Below are 26,294 nucleotides of genomic sequence, written 5' to 3'. Positions count from 1 at the left end.
GGAAGCATTTCTTTTTTAACTTTATGTTTTGCCTTTTGATTCATGCATCAAATAAATTTTCACTTCTGTTCTCCCTCTTTTTATTTTTTAGTGTTGTCATGGCCTTCATTTTTTTCTTTCTTACCGCTTTTTGTCTTTTGCGCTCTCGTTTACTAACCTACTCTTGGTTCTTCAACACTCCTCCTTTCTCTCTCGCCCTCTCTCTCTCTCTCTTACTCTCTCTAGCTTGCTCTCTCTCTTTCGCTCAGCGTTCCTGCTCTGCTGACGACAACACAAAGGCCATGTCTCACTGCAGCACTCTCTCTTGCCGTTTCCTTTTGCTGCCTCTCCCATTATTCCTACTTTTCCATCTCATCTTTTCTCATTTTTCTTTTCCATACATCTGGGAATTGTATGTGTCTAGTCTTTATGTTCCGTTTCTTGTGTCATTTAGGTTTGCTGATAGTTTAGGCTGTTCTTATACTGTTTAAAAAAAAAAGATTTTGTAAACGCGTCTTTTTCGAATGTCTGAATATTTGTCTGTATAGGGCTTGGCTGTAATGGTAACCGTACATTCCACTCGACAGTAGAAACAGACATTTCTGTATTTATCTAGTGCAGACATGTCAAACTTATTTTAGGCTGGATGGTAAATAACATCATAAGTTTAAAAACTTTTTCAAAACGTATAATTGTGATAATATTAACTAAACAAACTTCAGATTAATTCGCTTCAGGTACTTTCACATCTGTAGATTGGTTCATTTGGTCCGGATCAAAGGCAAAAAATTATACATTGTAGCTTGGTTTCCTTTCACACCGCACTGATTACTCGGGTCTGCACTAGTTGAAACAAATAAAAATGTAGTCATGTGATGGCATCCACGTCACTCGTTGGCCACATGTCTATAAACATTTTCTAGACTGCTTTTGGATTGGTCAGAATCACTGTGTGGGAAATTCCAATGGAACCCCTGGAAATAAACGAAAGAAAAGAAAATACAGCAGACTTCACGCGACAACGACTGCGCATTCTGATTGTGTTCATGGTTGTTGTATGCTACATACTTTGTTTAAAACATTTTAGGCAAACTATTAATTTCAAGAATGAAGCACAGATGTGGCTTGCAAGTCATGTCTTAATGCACTGCAAACTGAAGTTTGTACGCAAGCTGCCATCAGGCTTTTGTTGCTGAGGCTAACTGTCAGCAAACGCCCCATATTCCTCATCCCATAATGCATCAAGTGGGATAACAAACTCCTAGTAGGATATTTTTAAATCGGGCTTCCTTACATTTTTTCGATTACCAGTATTAGGGCAGTTGCTACTCTCATTTCTAGACGTTTGTGTGTGAGTCATGACCAGCCACAACTTTTAAAAGAAACCGTTTCTAAACTAGAACCCACTGCTCTTTGTTGCGTGTCGCGGCTTAAGGCAGAAACAGATTTGTGGCCGTTTCATACATTGTACGCGGCACAATCCCCTGTCGCTTTTCTCGGTGTCTGCTGCAAAGGACCATGCCCATGGAAACAGCAGAATATCTGGGTGCACAAGGACCGTGTGAAGTCCGTCTACGCTCCGCCTGTGAAACTTGTTGCTTTCCGCAAGTCTCCTATTCAAAGTAGACACACACGGCTCCTGCGTCCTGTCTGAAAGGTTTTTTTAAATATGTATTTATATTCAATAATCTAACCCTAATAATCATAATGTGGGCCGGATTGGACACCGTTGTGGGCCGGATTGGACACCGTTGTGGGCCGGATTGGACACCGTTGTGGGCCGGATTGGACACCGTTGTGGGCCGGATTGGACACCGTTGTGGGCCGGATTGGAAACCTTTGTGGGCCGTGTTTGGCCTGCGGCTCTCATGTTTCCGGAATAATTTAAAATCCAAGCAGAAAACTATAGGCTGCTCTGCAGAGTGTGTTATACATCGATGCTTTCAGTGTATGCACGATTGCAGCATGTAAATAGCTGTATAATGCAAATGCACAGTTATGTTTCGCACTGCAACTTGCTGTTGTAAATGCCTTGAGTCACGCAAGTGTAAACAGTTACGCGTGTTGAACATTTGTAGTGAGCAGCTGCTTGTGCACTGCTATAAAAATCGCAAGTTTGCCTTAATTTATTCAGATTTTTTTTTTTATTTTGATAACGCTTTTACAATGCATTTTTTTTTCAGAGCTGCTTTCCAGGAAATGCATGTTTATGTTAAAAATAAAGTTGTTTGATAAATAGTGTCAATGATTGTATTTAATGTGCATATTATAGCAAGCATTTTTCAACGAGAAGTGATGATAAATTCTTATATATGTCATATTTGGGCAGTTTTCTATGATAATTCAGAGCTAATGTCATTAAATGTCCTCGTGGGGGGGTAGGGGTGGATGTCATCTCTTTATAGTTGTTGGATTGACATACTAAATATTGTGTTTTTGAGTATCTTTGTTTTGAATGTGAAATGGAAGGAAAAGCTTTTTGTAGTTTGTCTCCACACTTTGTTCAGCTCTTGCTCTGTGGCCGCTTTGCTGTAGGAGAGGCTTTACTCCTGAGAAGAAGGGCATGCAGACAGATTTTCTGTTTCAGGCATCCCTAGAACCGCCTGCCCCCCACTACCCACCTCCTCTTTTCTCTCCCTCTGTTTTCACCCAGACAGGGCGGCTGTCTCTCTAACTAGCGCATCTGTGCTTCTGCTACTATTGTGACCCACACAAAAGACCACCAGTGCAGACGCACTTGCACACCCCTCCCTGATGGTGTCACACATAGGAGAGGCATTAGATGATGCCAAATGCCTGTCAGCTTTCTTAACCACTCTGACTGTGGGTCTTGACTGATTCTCTTTCAGAAAACAGTTAATCAGTGTTTATTATTTTGGGCTGAGAGAAGCCTTGATTAGTTACAAAAATATGAGAATATTTCACTTAATTTAGATTATTATCACTTAAAACACGGTTACTAACTTAACTCTTTCCCCGCCATTGACGAGATATCTCGTCAATTAAGAGAAAACACTTCCCCGCCAATGACGAGATTTTCCGTCTTTCCGCAATACCGCTATTATACCCTTCCGCAACTTTTTAAAACCGAAAGTATTGCCCTATGGCAAGCGGCTGCATGTCCGTGTCTGTTTTAAAGATCGCTCTGAATGGGATCTCTATGAAAAGTCCGTCATAAAAATGGAATTATCTCTGCTTTTTGCTCAAAATATATATCCTACCCATATTCAAAAGCTGATTGCAAAAGAACCACTAAAGGTAGGATGAAACGTTTTTTTTTGTTTGAAAGCAGAGGGTCTGTTCTTTCATTTGGTATATTGTATGTTTATATATTTAAAGAAGAACATTTTCTGGAAGGCATTAAACTTTGGTGAAAATCATGAAAAACGCTGGCGCTGGCTGGCAACTTTTTAAAAAACGCTGGCGGTGAAAGAGTTAAAGATAAGATGCTGACAGGGGCCAACTTTGATTGGTTTACTGTTAAATCCAAACACAATGTATTTAAGTCACTCTTAGAGAAAGTAACTGGATGTATATTTTAATGTATAAGTTCTGGGAGAAAAAGTCCTTTCATGTTCAGACAGAAGTTATTGTGGTAATGTAAAACACCTTTCAGTACACCCCTGCCAATGGTTACATGGTTAACTTCTAAAGAAACCACAAGTCAGTGTGGTGTTAACTTATTAACACTTTAGTTAGCCATTATTTTCAAATCCTTTTTTTGCTTTGGGAAAAATGTTAAATCACAATATATATATATTTAATCTAAATCACATAAAATGTATTTATAACACTTTTTATAACACCCTGCAATCCTGCACTGAATGTCATACCCTGCTGAAAAGTGCAAAAGTAGCTATAAAACAATATATAAAATGATAAAAAAACACACAAAATATAACAGGTTGCATTTAAAGATTGTGAACGACATATATACTTTTATAAGGGAAACTGCGACAGGTGTTACTTCATTATGCACATTATGGGAAACAATGGCACATAGTTTAAAGGAGAAGGTAGTTAGCTTATAGATCAAAATGCATGGTGAAAAAAGCTTTAATGCTAGAGCTGTGCGAATGTTTGCCAGGCGGTAGCTAGGATGTCCTGGATAGTTGTTGGGTGGGTACCTGCTGAATCAGAGTAAAAATGCCCACCTGTATATCGTCTAATAGTGTAGCATCTGGATACATTTGTGGTCTCTCCAATAAAAAACATCCTTCCTCATAACGTGTAAGATTTATGGTATTAATTATGTCTGTAACATGATATGTGACAAGTCGCATGTTGAAATTTAATATAGGTTTGTTGGAAGGTTACAGGTTTGTTGGAAGTGTGAGAAATAAGATGCATGCAAAAAATAACTGTGTATGTGCTGCATGTGAGTTAGTAATGGCTGCTAGTTGAGGCAGGGGCCTCTCCCCATTTCATTCCCAGTTATTGGGGTGGTAGTGCCCCCTCATGGCTAAGAACTGCACAGTTTGCTGTACAGTTGGGTCTTTGGAAAAGAGGCAGGCGTATGAATCCTTAAATCTTGCTCTTGTGGAGCCTCATCTTTTAGTTAATGTGTTGTGTGTGTGCATTCTTCACCAGATACTCGACAGTTAACTGCAAACTCATGTCATTCATCCAGATATGGCAATGCAAAGTGTCCTCGGCTGACAGCGAGGTTTGTGACGTGTTTGCACGAGACAGTGGCCTTAGCATGCTCTGAGAGAGAGTAGGAGGGGACGGGGGGCAGGAGCTACTTTGCACTAATGTGTCAAGCACGTGGAGGCGGTTGCTATGGCAACCTAACTGATGCAGTGTGTGTTGAATTTTTTGGTCGTCTTCTCCTCACTCTGTCTTTCGTGCTCTTTCACTCACTGCTTTTTTAATCTAGTGTTTTGGCAACAGATGAATAGGCATATAAGCTTGTGCATGTCTGTAAGGGGAAGTTTGTGTTTGTAAAAACTGGAAAAAGCGTTTTGGATCGGCAACCAAAGCCACAGAGAGAGAATCGGCGTTATATTGGCTGAATTTTGAATGCTTTTTAACATGCACACGTGGCACAAGTCGACTTTACTTGCTGAATTTGACCTGATTATGCAGTGCTCCAGACTGCCACCAAAATTTGAGTCTGTGCCACTGAATTTTACATCCAGTTGCACATTTTCATCCAGTAAATTTGACCTTTTTTGTGATGTGACACTGAATTTGAAACAGCACATTGTACTTTCTGCATCTATCATCAAAGTATTTATTAATATTACAGTGGAAATTAGTAGAAATGTGAATATTTGGTTAGCATGTTGATTTACGGTGTGTGCCCTTGAATTTTCTGGTTGTGCCCCTAAAATAAATTTTCAGTTAGGGGCACAACCAGAAAATTTTGAGGCACACACCGTAAATCAACATGCTAACCAAATATTCACATTTCTACTAATTTCCACTGTATTACTAATAAATACTTTAATGATAGATGCAGAAAGTACAGTGTGCTGTTTCAAATTTAGTGTCACATTTTATTGTGCACTTTTGGAAAAAAGGTCAAATTTTCTTGTTGCACTTGTGCGACTGGATGTAAAATTCAGTGGCACACTCTCAAATTTTAGGGGCAAAATGCCACCATTTGGGGGCAGTCTGGAGCCCTGTTATGATTTGCTTTAAAAGATCATATGAAGTGTATTCCCGCATATTTAGTGTTAATTATTTATTTTTGATTTGCTTTATTTTCTGCGATGTCTGTGTAATGGCATGATTTCTATAGTCACTTAATATTCATTATAACAGACTGGACAAAAACTTAATCTGTGGGTTACGTGAAAGGTAGAAATTAAAATGTGTTAATCGGAGAATACATTTGCTCTCTTAAGAGTGACAATCAAGTTAGCAAAGGCACTAACATGAATAGAAGATGGTTGCCGCACAAAAAAAGTTTTCCTTCTCCTGTGTTTAATCATGCTCAATATCTCTGTAAAGGTCTTTCTTGGACAGTTTTTAGATGAGAGTTAATTATTTATGCTCTGCATCGGGCTATGTGTGACATAATAAGCGCAATCATTAGCGAATAAGGAGTGAAGAGGTTAAAGCTCCAGTCATGTAAACATCTTACTGCTCACATCAATTGTTGACAATGCATAAAAAAGTTGTATGCATAATTGCCATTTAACACTTTGCTTCAATTCATGTTAAGAAATGCATTTGTGGCCAGGAGGATCCTAAGGGTGTGTGTACACCAAAGCGTTTACACCCATGCATGTTTTCAATTGTTTTCAATGGAAGTGCTGCTTTTTTCAAAAAAGCTAGCAGCTGGCGGGTTTTGTCCGCACTGAACACCGTCCCTCTGCGTTCCGCGCTGAGTTGAAAAATGTTGGTCAATGTCACTTTTCACCCGGCTGTCCAGTCACAGTGGAGGAGGGGCCAGACCAATATTACAACAACCAACCGGCGCATCGTTCAATGACTGATACACAAAGTAGAAGTATTATAGTAACAGAAGCGCTTAGCTGAAAAATGCCTACAGTCTGTGTCCGTCTGGTGTTTTCAGTTGTGTGTTTGATTGTTTGTTTGTCATTGTTGCTGCTATGCAAGACCTGAGGAATGTGCCGTTTTTCTTCTGACTCTCTATTACAATAAAAAAATAAGAATATTTTAATCACTTTAATTTGTGGCCTGTCTCAAGTTTATTTGCACTTACACATGTGTGTACCTCTTTATTAATTAATGTTTCTTATATTGTATTAATAGCAGCAACATTATGCAATCGCTGCTTGTGGCCATCAAACGTTGTTGTGGTCATACACACACACACACACACACGACACTCGGTTAATGTACACTCCTTGATAATAAACACTTTCTTCAAAGGTCAATTGCACAGGAATCTCTTTTAGATACACGCATGCCAACACAAACACACACACGCGCACATACACAGAGGATTGTTTCCTGTTATGAGAGCAGACCTGGGACGTGCATAGACACACTGGCAGTATGTGTGTGTGTGTCTGAATCAGCGTCCTCCTCCTGTCTCTCCCTCTGGGGTTCCTCTAGCAGGTCACGGCCCAAAAATAGCAGCGGGCGCCGTTTCAAGTGCAAAACCGCCGACTTTGGGGCCACAGCCAGCCTGAGAGTGTGAGATTTCTATGGGAATACTTGGCCATGCTCCAGTCTGGCTCTGTGTGTGTGTGTGTGTTGTTCCAGTCCTGCTTTTTTTCCTTTCCCTCTCTGATCCGACTGGCAGATGAGCTTGCAAATTTTTGCCGAACACATGCACTCCACGTGACGATGCTTTGGTGTGTAAATATTCCCACACACTCTTGTGCTGCTCTGCTGGGAGGCTTTATGACTGACTGCCAGATTGATTTCGGCATCACATCCCATATGGACTCGCTGCTCATTTTGTTCAGGCTTGTTTTCATTTGGGCAGTGTTCTGGAATCGGCAAAACATCTTTAATCAAAGACATGCGGTAGAGAAAAATATTTTATGGTGTTTATGTCCTACCTGTCATGTTTTTATATTTAATACACTGCTTTCAAAACAGTTATAATCCACAAGCCCTTATTTATGACTCCATACCCCTTATTCAACACCATTTTACAGGTAGTGGAAAAAATGTGCGCGGTCTAAAGGCTTGTTTAAATCTCACAAAGTTAGGATGTTGCAGGGCGTGCTGCAGTTTTGGGTTTTCACCATTGCTGTCTATCTATAGCTGTCTGTCACTAAGAGAAAGTGAAGTCCATTATAGGCCATACTGGTTTGAACACAGTTTGATATAAAATAGTCATTTGTTTTCTTTCACTTTAAAAATGAGCAGTAGTGATAGTAATGCTTGACTTGGTAAACACCACTAATTGCATGTGATCATTTCTCTCTTTTTCTGCAGGATCTGTCAGGCTCCATCGATGATCTCCCCACAGGCACTGATGGGGCTTTGAGTCCCGGCGTGAGCACATCAGGGGTATCCAGCAGTCAGGGTGAGCAGAGCAACCCGGCACAGTCTCCCTTTTCCCCACACACCTCTCCTCACCTGCCAGGCATCCGCGGCCCGTCGCCATCACCCGTGGGCTCACCTGTCAGCGGTCCTGCCTCACGTACAGGACCCCTCTCACCCGGAACCTTGCCAGGTGAAAGCTAACTTCTATCATTTGTGCCATGATTGTACAGCTAACAAGTTCTTTCTTAAAATGCAAAAAAATGTGTTGAATGAAGTCATTTAGATTTTTTGTTTTGCTATTTACACCACCTACAGGAAACCAAATGCCCCCCAGGCCCTCTAGTGTTCAGTCAGATGGTATGCTGCATACCTCAATGGGTCAGGATAGAGGTAAACCCAATTCTTTTTAAGACCAATGTGATTTAGAGAGACTGTAATGATGATTTCAAGGGTAGTCTACAACCCCAAAACAGAAAAAGTTGGGACACAGTAGAAATTGTGAGTAAAAAAGGAATGGAATAATTTACAAATCTCATAAACTTATATTTTATTCACAGTAGAATATAGATAACGTATCAAATGTTGAAAGTAAGATATTTTGAAATGTCATGCCAAATGTTGGCACATTTTGCATTTCATGAGAGCTACACATTCCAAAAAAAGTTGGGACAGGTAGCAATAAGAGGCCAGAAAATTTTAATGTACATATAAGGAACAGTTGAAAGACCAATTTGCAACTTATTAGGTCAATTGGCAACATGATTGGGTATAAAAAGAGCCTCTCAGAGTGGCAGTGTCTCTCAGAGGTCAAGATGGGCAGAGAATCACCAATTCCCCTCAATGCTGCGGCAAAAAAATAGTTTTCTGAGTTTCTCAGAGAAAAAATGCAAAGAGATTGAAGTTATCATTATCTACAGCGCATAATATCATCCAAAGATTCGGAGAATCTGGAACAATCTCTGTGCATAAGGGTCAAGGCTGGAAAACCATACTGGATGCCCGTGATCTTCGGGCCCTAAGACAGCACTGCATCACATACAGGAATGCTACTGTAATGGAAATCATATCATGGGCTCAGGAATACTTCCAGAACACATTGTCAGTGAACACAATCCACCGTGTCATTCGCTGTTGCCAGCTAAAACTCTGTAGGTCAAAAAAGAAGCCATATCTAAACATGATCCAGAAGCACAGGCGTTTTACCTGGGCAACGCTCATTTAAAATGGACTTTGGTAAAGTGGAAAACTGTTCTGTGGTCCAACGAATCAAAATTTGAAGTTCTTTTTGAAAAACTGGGATGCCATTTCATCGGGACTAAAGAGGACAATGACAACCCAAGTTGTTATTAGCGCTCTTTTCAGAAGCCTGCATCTCTGATGGTTTGGGGTTGCATGAGTGCGTGTGGTATGGGCAGCTTACACATCTGGAAAGGCACCATCAATGCTGAAAGGTTTATCCAAGTTCTAGATACATATGATCCCATTCAGATGTCGTCTCTTTCAGGGAAGACCTTGCATTTTCCAACATGACAATGCCAGACCACATACTGCATCAATTACAACATCAAGACTGCGTAGAAGAATGATCTGAGTACTGAAATGGCCAGCCTGCAGTCCAGATCTTTCACCCAAAGAAAAGATTTGGTGCATCATAAAGCGGAAGATGCGACAAAGAAGACCTAAGACAGTTGAGCAACTAGAAGTCTGTATTAGACAAGAATAGGACAACATTCCTATTCCTAAACATTGGTCCTCCTCCAGCTGTTCCTTTTATCTACATTTAACTTTTCTGGCCTCTTATTGCTACCTGTCCCAACTTTTTTTGGAATGTGTAGCTCTCATGAAATCCAAAATGAGCCAATATTTGCCATGACAGTTCAAAATATTTTACTTTCAACATTTGATACGTTATCTATATTCTACTGTGAATAAAATATAAGTTTATGAGATTTGTAAATTATTCCATTCCTTTTTTACTCACAATTTCTACAGTGTCCCAACTTTTTCTGTTTTGGGGTTGTATAAAAATATAACTTCATCCTCTCCCTCTTCAGTATATATGCGAAACCCTCAGATGCCATACGGCTCTCCTCAACAAGGATCGACTTTATCACCACGGCAATCATCTGGAGGCCAAATGCATGCTGGGATGGGTTCTTTTCCGCAAAACAACTCCATGGGCAATTACGGACCACAGAGCGCTCAGTATGGGCAACAAGGTAAGAGAGTTTCATTACACGAGAGCCTGGTGATGTCTTATTTAGTTACGGAGAAGACTTGAAATTGGAGCAAAGCCTGATATGGATCTCCCAAAGGGGATGAAGGTTGACAAAGAATTTGATGTTTTGTTAAGTGATTGCTTTATATGCCTACATTTTTTGAATCCTAAGAAAAATGAGCTGCATGCTTTTGTGTTTTAATGTCCATGTGCTTAAATACACATCAGCAGAAGTATTAGTTTCTGTTGGCTGTTCTGTGCTTTAGGTTAAATGCCCACTGATGTGCCTTTTGAATGCACAGCATTACTCGATGTTGTGACATCATTTCAACTGAAACAGTAATGCAGGGTTCACACCAGACGCAGTAGAGGCAGCAAGCGCAAGTGATTTACATGTTAAGTCAATGCAAAGACGCGATTAGGCATCCTGCGGCGCGGTACACGCAGCAAGCGCGGCGCGGGAAACGCGCAAGTTGAAAAATCTGAACTTGGGCGGATTTCGACGCCGCGTTAACCAATTAGGACCTTGCTGTAGTGAAGTGATTACAGGAAGTGAGCGGAGTCTCAGCGGAGTCGCAGAAGCCCCTCCCGTGATGTGAATTTCTGTGTGAATGTCTCGAATGACTAGAATTTCACGCATGGTTTTCACGCTGAATGAAGCGAGTGAACTCAAATGTTCAAGCGTCCCACAACTCGTGAATAGCGCGTTTTTGACGCCTCTACTGCGACTGGTGGGAATTCACCATGAGTCAGTGGGGAACTATAAAGAAGAACCCCTTTTTAAATTACCAAATAGCATTTTGGCTTTTGCTTTTAAGCGCCACAGTTGTTGAAAGGAATATTCCATTTACTCACCTGCGTCTTTCTTTGTTTGTTCAGTCGAGAAGAAATTACGATTTTTTTTTGACTAAATTAAAGCAACACTATGTAGTTTCCATGTAAAAATGACTTACAGCTCCCCCATGTGGTTGAAAAGCGCAACAGTGCCTGGTATCAGACACTCTTCTGCAGGCAGAGGGAGGGGCGGGGCTGTGTTTCCTACCCTCCACCGCCATTTGTGTGCTTGTAGCAGCTAGGAGGCTGCTCAGGTTGCAGCAACAGTACAATTTGTCCAGTTAAAAGTTGTTCTATCACTGAAATAATTTTAGAGACATTATTTAAAGGTAAAAAAACTACATTGTGTTGCTTTAAGATTCCAGGACTTTTCTCCATAAAGTGGACTTTCTTGCACCTCAGCAGTTTACAGTTTCAATGCAGCTTCAAATGGCTCTAAACTGTCCCAACCGAGGCATAAGGTTCCAATAAAGTCCACTATATGGAGAACATTCTGGAATGTTTTGTTCAAAAAATTTAATTTATTTTATACCAACAAATTGTAAATGGTGAATGTTAAAACGGGTACAAAAAATTTAAGTGAAATTCTGTTCTTCTGTCTCTTATTCACCTTGTTTAGACATCTCTTGACTCCACAGCATAAAAAGCAATTTTGATTTTATTGTCCAAGTACTTATGGAGGCAATTTTTATACAAAACAGAAAAATAATTAATTATAATTTCTTGGACTCTTAACTTCTAGTTATTTTTTACTGTATTTAAGACTTTTGTGCATAATTAGCTTTTGATATGTTTGAAAAGTATCCTAAGCTTTCTTTCTTTTTTACACAGGTTTCCCAAGGCCAGCTTATGCAGGAATGCCAAATGCGAACTACACCGGTGGTCCTGGAATGAGCAGCTCCATGAATCCTATGGCGGGCCAGGGTGGAGGCGGTCCGTATGGAGGTATGCCTCCCGGGCGTATGGGTCCGGGGCAGATGGGTGCGAGACCTTACGGCCCAGGCATGGGCCCCAACATGGGGGGTATGCCCACTCAGGTGACATCTGGGATGTGTCCGCCACCTGGAATGAACAGGAAGCCGCAAGATCCTGCTACAGCGGGCATGCACCACGGCCCATCTAATTCAATACACAGGTAGCCGTGTGGGTCTTACAAGAAATGATCTTGAAATGTTGATGTAAAGTGTGCAGGATATACTTGCTTAGCATGCTAGATTAAACGATTTATATATGGCATGCTGAGCATTTTTTATTTTCCTAGGCCACCTGGTTATACCAACATGGGCCAAAGCATGATGGGAGCTGGGTCTCCATATGCCCCACCCATGAACAGCATGCAGAACATGATGAACCAAGCGGGACCATACCCAGTACCTGGCAACATGGCCAATAACTCTGCAGGTAAGCTATGGGTTATCCATAAATAATAGCTTTTATGTGTATCCGTTGCAAAACTGACAGTAATAGTATTTTTATTTTCCTCCAAGGCATGGCCCCCAGTCCAGAGTTTGGCATGGAAAAGCTCAACCAGCCTCAAAAGTTGAATAACAAAGTGGAAGGGACTCCTAAGACCGAATCGAAAAAGGTAAAGAGCTCATAATATTGAAATTCATCTGGACTGAGGCGTTGTAGTATTGCAAGGCTCTTATACATTAACGTGTATGTTCAGTCTTGAGTCCAGCAGCGACGGCCATTGTGAAAGCTAGGAAATATACTGGCTAACTCTTAACACACATTCAGGGGTTTCAAAAGTGCTCCCTCAATTCCAAGCTTCATGCATAATTAATGACAATGCTTTTCTTCTGAAATGCACATATAAACCACTATGATATACCAGCTGGATTTCCCCCCAGTTCTTTTGGGTAATAATTGACTAAACGGCTGGAATCTAATCTTTACATATCAATACGTATTTTTCATTTTTGTGTCCTTGCAGAAGTCCAGTTCATCTACCACCACTAATGAGAAAATAACCCGTCTGTACGAGCTGGGACCAGAACCAGAGAGGAAAATGTGGGTGGACCGTTATTTGGCATTTGCCGAAGAGAAAGCCATGGGCATGACCAATCTACCCGCAGTGGGCCGCAAGCCCCTTGACCTCTTCCGCCTCTATGTGTCTGTCAAAGAGATTGGCGGCCTCACTCAGGTGTGGAGATTGTTAAGGGTTTTCATAAAAGTTTCATTTCAAGAAACATTATTTTAACAGTTTTTAAATGACACTGCATTCCCAACTTGCATAATTTGTTTGTTTTCTGAAGAATATATAGTGGGAAGTAATGTGGGGCAGGACTTGGTTTTATTTATCTGGACCAAATGGATGAAGAAAAGTGACCTAATGATGTTATTTGTTATATTTAAAAATTAAAATAAAAAATATTAAAACTTAAAAAATGAAAACTGTTGAAAAATATTATAATTATGAGTCGTACATGTTTTTTTACACAACACATGTTTATTTTTCTTTCTATATTCTAACACACCAGCCTATTCAAAGAGTTGTGTTATGTTTTTTAAACCGAAACTAAAACGTCAGCTTTGCTTTCTTGTATTAGGAAATATTTAGGAAGTTACGCTTCTCAGAAAACATACAAATGATAATCATTTTAGATGTTTAATGACTATTTAGAGCACTTGGATCGCTAGATGAAGGCTTAATTATGTTTTTATTTTTTGAAAACTTCAAATTTGACAAAAATTGAAATTTTTAAAATCTTTGCCTGTAGCTCAAAATTTTATGTACAACTCATTTGGACAGCACTGGCTACAAATACATTTGGATGACATCTATCTGACTCTAGCTTCCATTAATACTTCCATAACTCTTTTTTTTTACTGAATGTCTCGTCATGCTTCTGTAATTTTAGCTGACTTGTGTTCTTCTGTCATTATCAGGTGAACAAGAACAAAAAGTGGAGGGAGTTAGCCACAAACCTGAATGTGGGCACATCTAGCAGTGCCGCCAGCTCTTTGAAGAAGCAGTACATTCAGTGTCTCTATGCCTTTGAATGCAAGATTGAGCGAGGGGAAGACCCACCACCTGACTTCTTCAACACCGACCCTAAAAAGAACCAGACCAAAGTCCAGCCCCCATCACCAGGTCAGTCCAGACCAAACTTATCAAAATCTATCAGGCATTTTGTGCTGTCACGCTTTTGATTGTTAACTCTTTGGAGGCTTCTCTTCATCTCTAACTGTCATTTTGTTCTCAGCTCTAAATATTGGGTTTGGATGATAATGTTTTAGATGACTTTATAGTAGTTAATGTCCTGCTCTTTTTGTTTCCACTGTTAAAGTTGTTGCCAAAGCAGACCGGCTTGTTTACACTGCTCTCTATGTTCTGCCATTGGAGCTGTGGATTGCGGCTTTAAAAAAATCCATTGGAAATTATTCTTTCAAACTAACTGTATTCATCAGGAAAACACTCCTCTTCTCTTTACCTGTCCGGCACAGTGATGACCGAGACAATGCGATCTGCTTAGAAATCATTTTTTGTCACAAACACACAAACAGCAGTGCAATGTGCTGCATGCTATGAATACTGTTTTTTTTGAAAAGCAAGTGACGTACTCGATTTGGCACATCTTTATAAGAATAACGAAGATATTTTCGCACAGGATATATAAATCCCACCCCTGGTCTGATTACCACTATTGAATCCAGAATCTCATTTTGATGATTACTGAGATGAAGCCGTCATTTTTTGCTGAGCCTATTTACCAAATGTATGTAATCTTCGTTTTGTCTTTGTTACTGGAGCTCTGGTCATTTTTTAAGGCAGTTTATTAAAGGAATGGTTCACCCAAATATGAAAAATCTTATTTACTTTAATGCTGGATGTATGACCCTTTTGAAGCTTTGTCGTGTTGTTGAAAGGAAGAAAGTGTGTGAGCTACATTTAGGATGGCATGAGGGTGAGCAAATTGAAAGAATTGTCAAATTTGGGTAAACTATTCCTTCACAGGTTCTTAAAGTATTTAGTATGTTTACATCAGCAGTTTTTGAGCACTGTCACCAAGTTTTGCAAAGTGGATCTACTATTAGCTTGATTGACGTGTATACAGTAAAGTTATCCAGGTGTGTTTCTAAATATATATGTATCAGTGCAATTTCAGTCAAAACTAAAGCTTTAAAATTAAAACAATACTCATTGAAATGGAACTTAAAACATGCAAGTGGACAGTGTACATTTGCTTACATGCCACCCATTTATTAAATCTGACTAAATTCAATCCGATTACGAATATACTGTTCATTCTACACTACTGTTCAAATGTTTTAAAACACTTGACTGAAATGTTTTTTTATCTTAAAAGGATAGTTTGAAATTACAAGAATTCCTTTCATTACAATTTACTATACAATTTTATATAAAAAAAAGACTTTGACTATATAATAAGAAAAGCAGCCAATGCAACCCTGTAATGGTACGGGGTGTCCGCGTTAACGCTTGATGGTGGGCGTGTTTGAAGCGTGGCTGCCACACATGCTCCTCTGTTCTCCTGTCTTGCATAAACATCATTGTCTGACTGTGCACTGGGTTATTTGCATAAGGCGATCTGATTGGCTGATGCTTGAAAAGTTAAGAAATGTTCAACTTTTGCCGCGAGCAACACCAGTGACGTGACGCTGACAGAACCACAATTCAGTTCTGCAATGCATGACATAATCCATTTAAAGTAAACAAGAAGCATTAATGCTGACACTCTGTGTGAATGTACCATAATAGCGGCGGCAACTTCCTTCAATCCTTTTTAAAAAACTTTTAAAGTGTGACCTTAAGAAACTGCTTCATAAACTGACAAGAGTACATCAACTCTAAGCCACTGGTGTGACCTTTGTACACATTTCATACAGTCTTTTAGGATTAGGGAATAGGGTTAGGTTACTGTATGTCAGTGTTACATTTCTGTGTCTAAGATTGGGTTCACCAGATTCTGACACATTATGTCACACAACAATTGGATTTAAAAAATCTGCTTTAGCACCTCTCAGTTGTGTGTGTGTGCCCATGTGTGTGAATGAGTGGAAGCGTATGTTAGGCTGAATGCGAGGAAAACCTTGCCTTACGTTAAAGGGAAACCCCTCTGATGTCTGCTTGGCAGCGGGTCAGGCGCCCCAGGTTTTTTCCCGCCGTTGAGTTTATTTTCAGAAGTAAATCCCCTGAGGGACTGATGGGAGCCAGAAATAGATAAATGGAGAAAAAAATGAAGAGAGTTGGTGATATGTAGTCAAGCGAGTCCCCCCCCTCTCTTTATCTGTGTTAGAGGAAAATACTTAACCCAGAGAGAGAGAGAGATGAATACGTCTCACCCGGCATTGACCTCAATGCTTTTCACATGAAGCGAGAATGGGAATCAAATTACAGATGAACTGTGCTTTTATACCAAAGAAACGATTGATTTGTCTGAAAACAAAAGAGAAATAAAATGTATTGCTGTACAATCAATATAAGCAGTGCAGAAGACAATGTGAAACCGATCTCAATGCATTACTCGTGTAGGTTTGTTTTGTGTATACGCCTGGAAAGCCAGAATTCTGTGATTATCCTTTTAAACATAGCTTTAAGTAAATGTTCAGCAATAAAACATGTGTAACAGTATATTGTATCTGTGCGTGAATTTGGTCTTAAAGTGACAGCAGCACATTTAAACCTCCAGCTGTCTGTTTCTAATGTTAATCACACAAAAGTGAACTAAGAAAAACACTCACTGTTCTAGACTGATTCCCTTTTGTAACTTCTGCTCAAGCCGCGCCGGTAAAGTTGATCGATCAGCTTTGGCTCATATTGATAAGGTAGTAAAGATGATATTAACTCCTGATAGTATTGCATTGTGAGCTAATCTTTTAAACACAGTAAGGAGCTTCACATTTCCTGCTGACGTCAGAGGTATTCATGCCAATCACAACTTAAAAATTAGCTGGCCAATTGGAGGACACTGCGCTTTTCAGAACGATGAGCTTTGTACAAAATCGACGAGTTTTAGGGAGGCAGGACATAGAGAAGCAACAATAATGTACAAAATAATGTATTTTTACCCATAAACCACGCAGACACATTACACAGAATAACTTAGTTTTTAGCAATGTAATGGGTGCTCATAAATCAATGTGGCTAAGGTTTTCATGTAAACCACAAAAATGCAACGCTGTGGAAACATTGATATCATGTGTATGCACATCACATGTAAGCACATGTAACGTGGCTAAACTACTCAAAGTGTGAGACTGTAGAACACTGGCACTGTTCATAATTATGTTTGACTTTTGCTAAGTGGTGTATTTGTGTTTCAGCTGGATCGGGGTCTTTACAGGGTCCTCAGACACCTCAGTCGACCAGCAGCTCCATGGCTGAGGGTGGAGATCTGAAGCCACCGACACCTGCATCAACACCTCACAGCCAGATGCCCCCCATGCCTGGTTCTAGGTACATGTCAATGTCCCAATTAAGCACTGCTTGTTTATTGAATTGTTGTTTTGTGTCATTCAGTATTGCAACAGAAAGTGTTATGTTCAGATTTTAAGAGATGGGCTGTGCTATGTGTGTTGCAGGAGCAGCGTGAATTTACAGGATCCTTTTGCGGACGGTGGGGACCCAGCGTTTTCCAGGCGCAACTCTGTGACCCCGAATTCAGGTTATCAGCCTGTTATGGGTGGACCAGATGTGATGGGCCGCTTGGGGCCTTACGAGCCCAATAAGGACCCTTTTGGTGGCATGAGAAAAGGTAACCATTCCGGTCTTATATCCATGAGCTTGCATTTTTTAAGGATTTTTCAGTTCAATATTGATGTAGATTATTCCGATGACATACGTGCTATTGTCACATACTGTTATTTATTGTACAACTATATGTGGTGTTGGTTTCAATGTGTGTATACTGTACTTACTGTGCTGTGTGATTCATGTCCTGTTGACCGAATTACTTGTTATTTCTTAAACTTGGGCATACAGTATGCATTTGAGAAAACTCTGTGAATGCAATTCTCTGCGTGTTTTTTAGCGGGTGAGCAGTTCATGACTCCAGGTCAAGGCCCAAATAGTGGCATGGGTGAACCATATAACAGAGGCCCTCCAGGACCTATGCAGATGGGTCAAAGACAACAGTATCCCTATGGTCCAGGATATGACAGGAGGTGAGAGATTTAAAGACATATACGTTGTTCTAAACAAAGACTCGCTTTAAAAAGTAATGTGTTGATCTTATGTTGTTGTATTTTTTTCACAGACCAGATTCGGGTATGTGCCCAGATGGTAACATGGGTCCACAACCTAACATGATGCCATCTGGTGCAGATGCAGGGATGTACTCACCGAACCGGCCTCCACAGCAGCAGAGGTTAGTATTTAAATACATCAATGTTGAATGTTTGTCATGAAGAATCAAATAAAATTGTTAAAAGCATATCAAAGCGTATCAATCAAAGACACAATGGCTGAGAATGCTTATTTCTGTTTGCTAGTGAAATACTTTTTGGCAATGTTCAAGTAGTATTTTGCCCTTTGACCTGCGTCTTTGCTTTATAGGCATGATTCATACGGAAATCAATACCCTGGCCAAGGTGCTCCCCCTAGTGGATCATATCCCAACCAGCAGCCAGGAATGTACCCACAACAGCAACCGGTCAGTACAACAAAACCTATTCAAAAGTGTTATATTGCTGTAACACCACAGTGGTTAAATTGATGACCACTTCACAGAAATTGAGCTGTAGTAAGTTGTGTACTTATGGTTAGACAATTAAATTCCTGTAGCCCGGTAAGAAGCGACTGAGGTGCCCTTGAGCAAGGCACCTTTACCCCAATTGATCCCCGGCCGCTGCAGTGACAGCTGCACATTGCTCCTGGTGTGTGCGCTTAATGGATGGGTTTGAGGCATGCTTAGTTGTCAAACTAGAAGTAATGTGAATGCAGAATAAGATTTGTGTTTGCATTCATGTACTGTATTTGTATATTTAGATGTTCATGCCTTACATTAAAAGTCAAAAACTTTTTTTAAAAAACAGAATTTCACACAGAAGAGGCCAGTTGATGGTGTTTATGGGCCTCCTGCAAAGCGTCATGAAGGGGACATATACCCTTATACCAGTCAGCAACAAGGACCCCAAGCCCCAGGTGGACCGCAGTCCCAACCAGATATGTACAACCAGTATAACACCTATCCAGGCTCAGACAGACGCCCCCCTGGCTCACAGAGCCAATTTCCTTTTGGTTTTGGGCGAGATCGAGGGCCTAACGCGGGTGGCCCTAACGCTCAGCCCTCCATGCAACCGCAGATGATGGGTAGCTCCATGAGTGGCCCCATGCCGACAGTCCCTGATGGACCCCAAGGTCCCATGTGGGCAGGCCGTAATGAGATGAACTACCCTAACTATCATAATCGTCAGGGGCCCCCTGGTGCCATCTCTCAAACCTCGGGCTACCATACCATGAATCGGCCCGACGACATGATACCTCCGGACCAACGCGTGAATCACGAGGGGCCGTGGCCTGGCCATGTTAACCAGCGGCAATCCCCATATGGGCAAGGACCTACTGGGCCACCAATGTCCAGAACTCTGCAGCCCAACTATCAAACCTCCCAGAACCACATTCCACAAGTTTCCAGCCCTGTTCCCATGCCAAGACCAATTGAGAACCGAACCTCACCCAGCAAGGTGCCATACATGCACCCGGGAATGAAAATTCAGAAGGCTGGACCCCCAGTTCCAGCTTCACACATTGCCCAACCTCCAGTGCACCCTCCTTTGATACGGAGAGATGTGGCATTCCCACCTGGTTCAGTAGAGTCCTCGCAGCCAATCCTGAAACCTCGTCGTCGGCTAACGATGAAAGATATTGGTAAGGGGCTCATGGCATCTATCCCTGTCAACACTTGTCTTGATGAAATTTAAGGGATTTTAAGTGAGATTTTTTTTCCTATTTCAGGAACACCAGAGGCCTGGAGAGTCATGATGTCCCTTAAATCAGGCTTGTTAGCAGAGAGTACTTGGGCCTTAGACACCATTAATATTCTTCTATATGATGACAATAGCATTTCCACCTTCAATCTGAACCAGGTGAGAAGATATACATTTAGCTAGATAATCAAGATGTTTTTTGTAGATTATGTCACTACCATAAATGTTGATCATGATGAGCTCTGGACATTTTTTGGGTAAATTCAGCAGGTTATCACACAGCAGAAATAAATGTGACATCAGTCTAAAGAAAGATATAGTGGCACTGACAAAAATATAGCATGACTTGTGCTGGTGTTCAGATTTTGCACTTTTTTTGTCAGATTTCTACCTCTTAAACATGCAAAAGAAATGTATAAAACACTGCATAATTAATGTTTTTGAACTTGAATCTCTCAGTTGTATTTAAATGTGCCAAGTTTGCTAAATGTTAAACTTGTATTAAATATAACTTACCTCTTCAAACACTGGCCCTTCCCTCTGTGCCAGTTATGTTTGGTGGCTATCTTTTGTTTCTCACTGATGTTCTTTGGTGTGTTTGCAGCTTCCTGGCTTCCTTGAGCTCGTTGTCGAATACTTCCGAAGGTGCCTCATTGAGATCTTCGGCATCTTGAAAGAGTATGAGGTTGGAGATCCTGGCCAACGTACCCTGGTCGACCCGAATGCCGTTGACCCCGAGATGTCTGATGAGGAGGTGCCGGAGGCAGAACAGATGGAAGAGGAAGACGAGGACGAAGATGAGGATGATGATGTTGAAAACAGTACTGTGCAGATGCCACAGGTTCAGGTCAAGCAGGAGAAAGAGGAGTTCACCCAGATCCAAAAACCCAGTGACAGACTTGAGCAAGTAGAGAGGGAAGATGAGGACACTTCATGTAAACCTCTCCCTAAATCACCTACCCCACAGCAAGAAATAAGTGGCTCCCAAGAGAGGCCAAAGCAGGCTAGCAAGTTCGACAAGCTCCCTATTAAGATATTGAGGAAGAAAGACCTGTTTGTAATTGGCCGCACCAGTAAATTGGGCCGGCGACAAGCTTTCGATAGCGGTCTGATCCATTGGAGCGTGGGTGGTGGAGATACTACAGAGCACATACAGACCCATTTCGAGAGCAAGATGGAACTTTTGAAGCAGCGGAAACGGAAGCCGGTGAATATAGGGCCACGTAAAAAAGTAGCGGAAGCGGTTACGGACGATGCTGAAAAAACGATTGAAGAACAGCTGACACCGCAAGCGCAACCTCAGCCGTCCACAAATCAATCATCAGAGGACAAAAACGCCACAGCAGCTAGCACGTCAACGAGTATAACGGCCACCATTGATGACGTGCTGTCAGCTCGGCAAGGTTCCTTGACCGAGGAAGCAGTCAGAGGCAAGCCGGATAATATCGACAGAGAGAAAAGCAAGTTTCTCTTCGGCATGGACCTTGCACATCATAGTCGTAACATCAAGATCTTGGAAGACGAGCCACATAGCAAGGATGAGACGCCACTCTGCACGCTTTCAGATTGGCAGGATGCCCTTGCCCGCCGTTGCATCTGTGTTTCCAACGTTGTTCGCAGCCTTTCCTTCGTCCCTGGCAATGACCTGGAAATGTCAAAGCATCCAGGACTTTTACTGTTACTAGGCAGGCTGGTGCTGTTGCACCATCGGCATCCTGAACGCAAGCAGGCCCCGGTCACCTATGAAAAAGAGGAAGAGGAGGATGAAGGTGTTAGTTGCGAGCGAGACGAGTGGTGGTGGGACTGCCTGGAGGTTCTGCGGGAAAACTGCTTGGTCACGTTAGCCAACATCTCAGGCCAGCTGGACCTTTCCATTTACCCTGAAAGTATTTGCTTGCCCCTATTGGATGGCCTGCTCCACTGGGCTGTTTGCCCTTCGGCTGAAGCCATCGACCCCTTCCCTACGCTAGGACTAAACGGAACGCTGTCTCCCCAGAGACTGGTCCTTGAAACCCTGAGTAAACTTAGCATCCAGGATAACAACGTTGACCTCATTCTGGCTACGCCACCTTTTAGCCGTTTGGAGAAGCTCTACGGCTCCCTCGTGCGCATGGTCGGTGAACGCAAAGTGCCCGTTTGCCGGGAGATGGCAGTGGTGCTTCTGGCTAACCTCGCGCAGGGCGACAGCGTCGCGGCCCGGGCTATTGCAGTGCAGAAGGGCAGCGTGGGAAACCTTCTCGGTTTTCTGGAGGACAGTCTTGCGGCCACTCAGTTTCAACAAAGTCAGGGCTCGTTGCTGCACTTACAAGGCACGCACTTTGAGCCTACTAGTGTGGACATGATGCGGCGGGCAGCTCGTGCCCTGCACGCCTTTGCCAAAGTGGAAGAGAACCACTCAGAATTCACGCTGTACGAGTCACGGCTACTGGACATATCTGTATCCCCACTTATGAACTCTTTGGTGTCCCACGTAATCTGCGACGTACTGTTTCTGATCGGCCAGTCGTGACAGCCCGAGCGGTTGATCATGTTTTTCCCCGCTCATTTTTTTAATGTGTGTGTGTGAGTGTGTGACTGGAGAAAATTTAACCGCAAACTGACTTTTTTATTTATGCAAAATCACCTCAGATTCCACTGTCTAACCTTGCTTCGCTCTCAAGGAAGGATAAACCATGGTAATTGATTGATTTATGGTGTATGTAGTAAAACTAATATGGATATGCTGATTGAGACCGTCACCCGAAAGAGTGTGCTGCCCTTTGGACTTTTTGTAAAGAAAAGCAAAAATTCAAAAAAGAAACAAAAAACTGTAACCAAAGTTGCTGTCACGTTTACAGTGAGTTTGGGGAAATGTCCCATGTTCTCCATCAGGGTGTGAGGATGGGGATGAAGACCACCATAATCTGGTTCTCGGAGGCTTAAAAGACTCGCTCGCAGACTCTAGTTTGTGTGGTATAAATTGCTGTAACTTGGATTTTATATATATATATAAATATATACTTAGCCCTAAAGAAACCAGGTCGTTGGCTGTGAACAGACATGTAAATGGGAGGCCTGTGCAGTAGATTGTAGATTGACTTTTCTGTACTGTACACCTTAAAACTGTAAACATACTGTAACAATACTGTTTCACACTGAGATAATGCTGGCTTGGCAGCGAAAACTGTAGTTTTTAAAAATGATTTTAGATTCATGTCGAGAGAGGAACATGGTTTTCCCCAAAAGTAACGTGAACCTACAACCTACCCGACCTCTTCTTTTTCCCTTGATTGTATAACTTGACCCTTAAAGAAATCACCTCTTAGGACTGGTCTTGAGCTCTAGATGCAGTCCAGGCTGCAGTGTATATAATGATGTTGTAAATTACACTTTGCTTCTCTCTCTCTCATCTTATGGCGCTCTTCACCGTTTTTAATCTTTGACGAATTAAAGGTTTCAGTCAACAGATCTCATTGTGCATTTTCATGTGTTCATTTATCACTTGACTTTCATTGCATTCAAAAGGATTTTGTGGATTCCATACACATAACATTTTCAGGTTCCTTTGTTAAAAGGTGTAGAGAATTTTATTAAACCAGAAATCTCCAACTGATTTATCATTCACCGGAACAAAGATCAAATAAACCAGTTTGCTTTTGCCTCTTTTTCCCCAGCTTAGTCAATTCCAGTGCTATGGATCCATATTTGTATTACAGATGATGTAGCTAAAAACTTGTGTAAATTCCTTCCCTTTTTTGGCTTAATATCATTTATTCCGTATGAAATCTTTATACTATATGTTCCACGTGTTAAGAATAAATGTACATTAAATCTTGGTAAAACTTTTGTGATGGATTTATTTATAACTTTTCTTTCACTAGGTGTGTTTACATGCAACCAAATTATCTGTTTGTAATCGCATTGATAGCTCAATCGGATTGAAAAGCCTTCGTGTAAACACCTTAATCAATACATTTGAGGTCGGTCGGATGCAAATTTCGATTGTATTGATGAAAGGGGTGGTGTAGTCCAATCTGTGATCCAAGCATCATGAGAAAAGTATGCATGTAAACGCGTGAATTGTAGCATTTTATTTATTTATTTATTTTCAAAAATACCTTGTGCACGTGTGCAGAAAAATTGCAAGTTAAGTCTTATCACAGAAACACCCGATAGCAAGGCTATGGAAACACGCGCTGTACAGTCAGCAGCGTTCATGTCTTTTATAACATTACATAAAGCAATAAAATAGTGTAGTGCCTTTCGAAAAGTGTTTTCTTTGCCTATATCTGAAAACTTCTTAATCGAAAAAAAAAAATTGAAATGAAAAACTTTTTTACAAATGATTTATCTGTTAGCTTTATTATTTTTTTAAACATTCACGTGGCCTCATAATCTTTAAGCAAAAACGCAGATCTCTCTTTACTTCCGGTCATACGGTACGGCAGGTGGGCGGGGTCCGGGAAAAGATTGCAGCGATTTGCAATTAGCAACATGACCCAACTTCAAACTATCAAATCAGTTCCCGATGAACGAATTCAAGTCGCGCCCTACTTTTTATTTCCCTCACCACTGGGAAAATAAGACTGTACTTCCATTGCATGGTGACTTTAAGAACAACTTTCTCCATTTCAGATTTGACTTTGTACATTTATAAAGGGATAAAGCGTGAACTCGACGAGAGATGCTGTGCGCAGCGTTGCCAAGTCCTCTGCTTTTTGCGGAGTTCAGATTTGGGCTACTTTTAAACTGTTTGAGCAAGTTAATTTTTTGTGGGTTAAGTATGAAAGGATTTTTGTTTGGTATTTGCACTGTGATTAGTCATTGGGATGTTTTGGTCTAGTTTGATATACAAATCTGGCAACCCTGTCTGTGCGCTTGTGCAGACGCTTGCTTCAGATTATAGAATAAACATTTTAATCAGATTGCAATGTTTAGGGTACATGTAAACTGTACTGTCGTAACCTGCAACTTGATGAAATTCAATCGGATTGACAACATTTTGTGCATGTAAAGAGTATTCACTAACATTTTAAAGGGCACCTATTATGCACAGTCAACTTTTATAAGGTGTTTGGACATAAATGTGTGTTGGCAGTGTGTGTGAACTGGGAAAAAAAACAGCCACTCCACTAATTTTAGTCCCCATTAAACCAAAGCAGTCTCATTAGACATGCTGCTCTAATTTTGGGGTGGACTGTCTCTTTTGGTCAGGGAGTGAGGGGCAGTAGCTGATTTGCATTTAAAGGTACACACACACACACACACGCATGTGTTCCCCCACTGAAATTGGGGCATTCTGGACATGATATAATAAATGATCTGTGATGTATGTGATGACCTTGCATAACATCTTGTAAAATGGACATACTGTGATAGGTGCCCTTTAAGCTGTATTTACTACATTGATTACTAGTGAAGTTAAACAAGTGTTATTTTCTGTCACAGTCAGGTATTCACAATATAAGTATACAGGAGAATTCAACAAACCAAAACATTCTGAAAGTATACACATTCTTTATCATGCTGAAATTTAAAAAAGCAGTAAAAGCTTTACACGCTCACTGTTGTAAAAGAGTGGTTTCACAGCACAAACTCATCATTTACGTTTATTTCTTTAAAGGAGTCATTAAAACAACAATTGTTATTATTTACTTAAGTTGACTCAACCATGGATAAGAAGCTTTCTCAACACTACTTTGACAATTATTTACATATGAAATGTTGTGCCGGACGACTGGCAAAAGCCATCTGTTGATGCAAAATGAAGGGCATTCCTACAACATTTCCTTGAGGAAATATATTCCCATCTTTAATTAATTTGTGCAATTCTTCTGTTGTTTTAGATGTGTTGAAGTGGTTGTTTCAGAATTCACATGCACCTTAATAAGGCCAGAATCACTAAAGGTCCTGGGGTGAAACACTGTATTAAAGTAAAGGAGGTTTTATGCAAAGTCACATCAAGCTTGATCTGCTGGACAATAAAACTTGAAATGCTTCCTCTGTTTAGCACCAACACATGTCACAATTTCCCAAGGTTTTTTGGAAATTTAAGAGACCTAGTTTTATTAATAGGGCCCTATTATGCATTTTCACTTTTCAACTTTAGTTATTGTAAACTGTTGCTGTGTTTAAAACATGACGATCTGTAAAGTTGAAAAGCTCAAAGTTCACTGCGAAGAGGATACATTCTTTTCAACAGAAATCACCTTTTAAAAGCTACATGCATGGCTCATATGGACTACAGCAATGTACTTGAGATCTCACAAACCTTGAAGTTTGGATAAACTCCAACCCAGGAATCGGGGTGGACTGGCTATCTGGAGCACTGGAAGTTTCACGGTGGGCTGCTGAGCAGTGTGGGTCACCTCGCTGTTATGCACATATAAAAAAATAATCACAATAACAATAGTTTTCTTTGAACCCACTTTTATTGCTGCCTCCTTCAAAATACACAATTGTTTAGTGAAGC

At 41.0% G+C, this 26,294-nt stretch overlaps 1 protein-coding gene across 2 annotated transcripts in view; it reads left to right on the top strand.

Moving 5' to 3' along the window:
* The window catches only part of arid1ab (AT-rich interactive domain 1Ab), a 67,675-nt gene extending 44,007 nt beyond the window's left edge, over positions 1-23,668 (top strand). For both annotated transcript variants that reach the window (XM_065290825.2, XM_065290824.2), the window contains exons 5-20: positions 7,846-8,086; positions 8,212-8,286; positions 9,951-10,115; positions 11,780-12,083; positions 12,210-12,349; positions 12,436-12,533; positions 12,885-13,094; positions 13,841-14,045; positions 17,240-17,372; positions 17,498-17,670; positions 17,947-18,079; positions 18,172-18,282; positions 18,471-18,567; positions 18,950-19,784; positions 19,872-20,002; positions 20,448-23,668. In XM_065290825.2, coding sequence (XP_065146897.1) covers positions 7,846-8,086; positions 8,212-8,286; positions 9,951-10,115; positions 11,780-12,083; positions 12,210-12,349; positions 12,436-12,533; positions 12,885-13,094; positions 13,841-14,045; positions 17,240-17,372; positions 17,498-17,670; positions 17,947-18,079; positions 18,172-18,282; positions 18,471-18,567; positions 18,950-19,784; positions 19,872-20,002; positions 20,448-22,352 — 4,956 coding nt within the window. In that variant the 3' untranslated portion in view covers positions 22,353-23,668. The remainder of the gene's footprint in view (positions 1-7,845; positions 8,087-8,211; positions 8,287-9,950; positions 10,116-11,779; positions 12,084-12,209; positions 12,350-12,435; positions 12,534-12,884; positions 13,095-13,840; positions 14,046-17,239; positions 17,373-17,497; positions 17,671-17,946; positions 18,080-18,171; positions 18,283-18,470; positions 18,568-18,949; positions 19,785-19,871; positions 20,003-20,447) is intronic.
* The last annotated feature ends 2,626 nt before the right edge of the window (positions 23,669-26,294 follow it).

The sequence above is a fragment of the Paramisgurnus dabryanus genome, chromosome 19 (genome assembly GCF_030506205.2).
Source record: "Paramisgurnus dabryanus chromosome 19, PD_genome_1.1, whole genome shotgun sequence".
Taxonomy (NCBI): domain Eukaryota; kingdom Metazoa; phylum Chordata; class Actinopteri; order Cypriniformes; family Cobitidae; genus Paramisgurnus; species Paramisgurnus dabryanus.
Note: the sequence above shows the minus strand (reverse complement) of the source record. Positions and strands in the feature narration are given on the sequence as shown.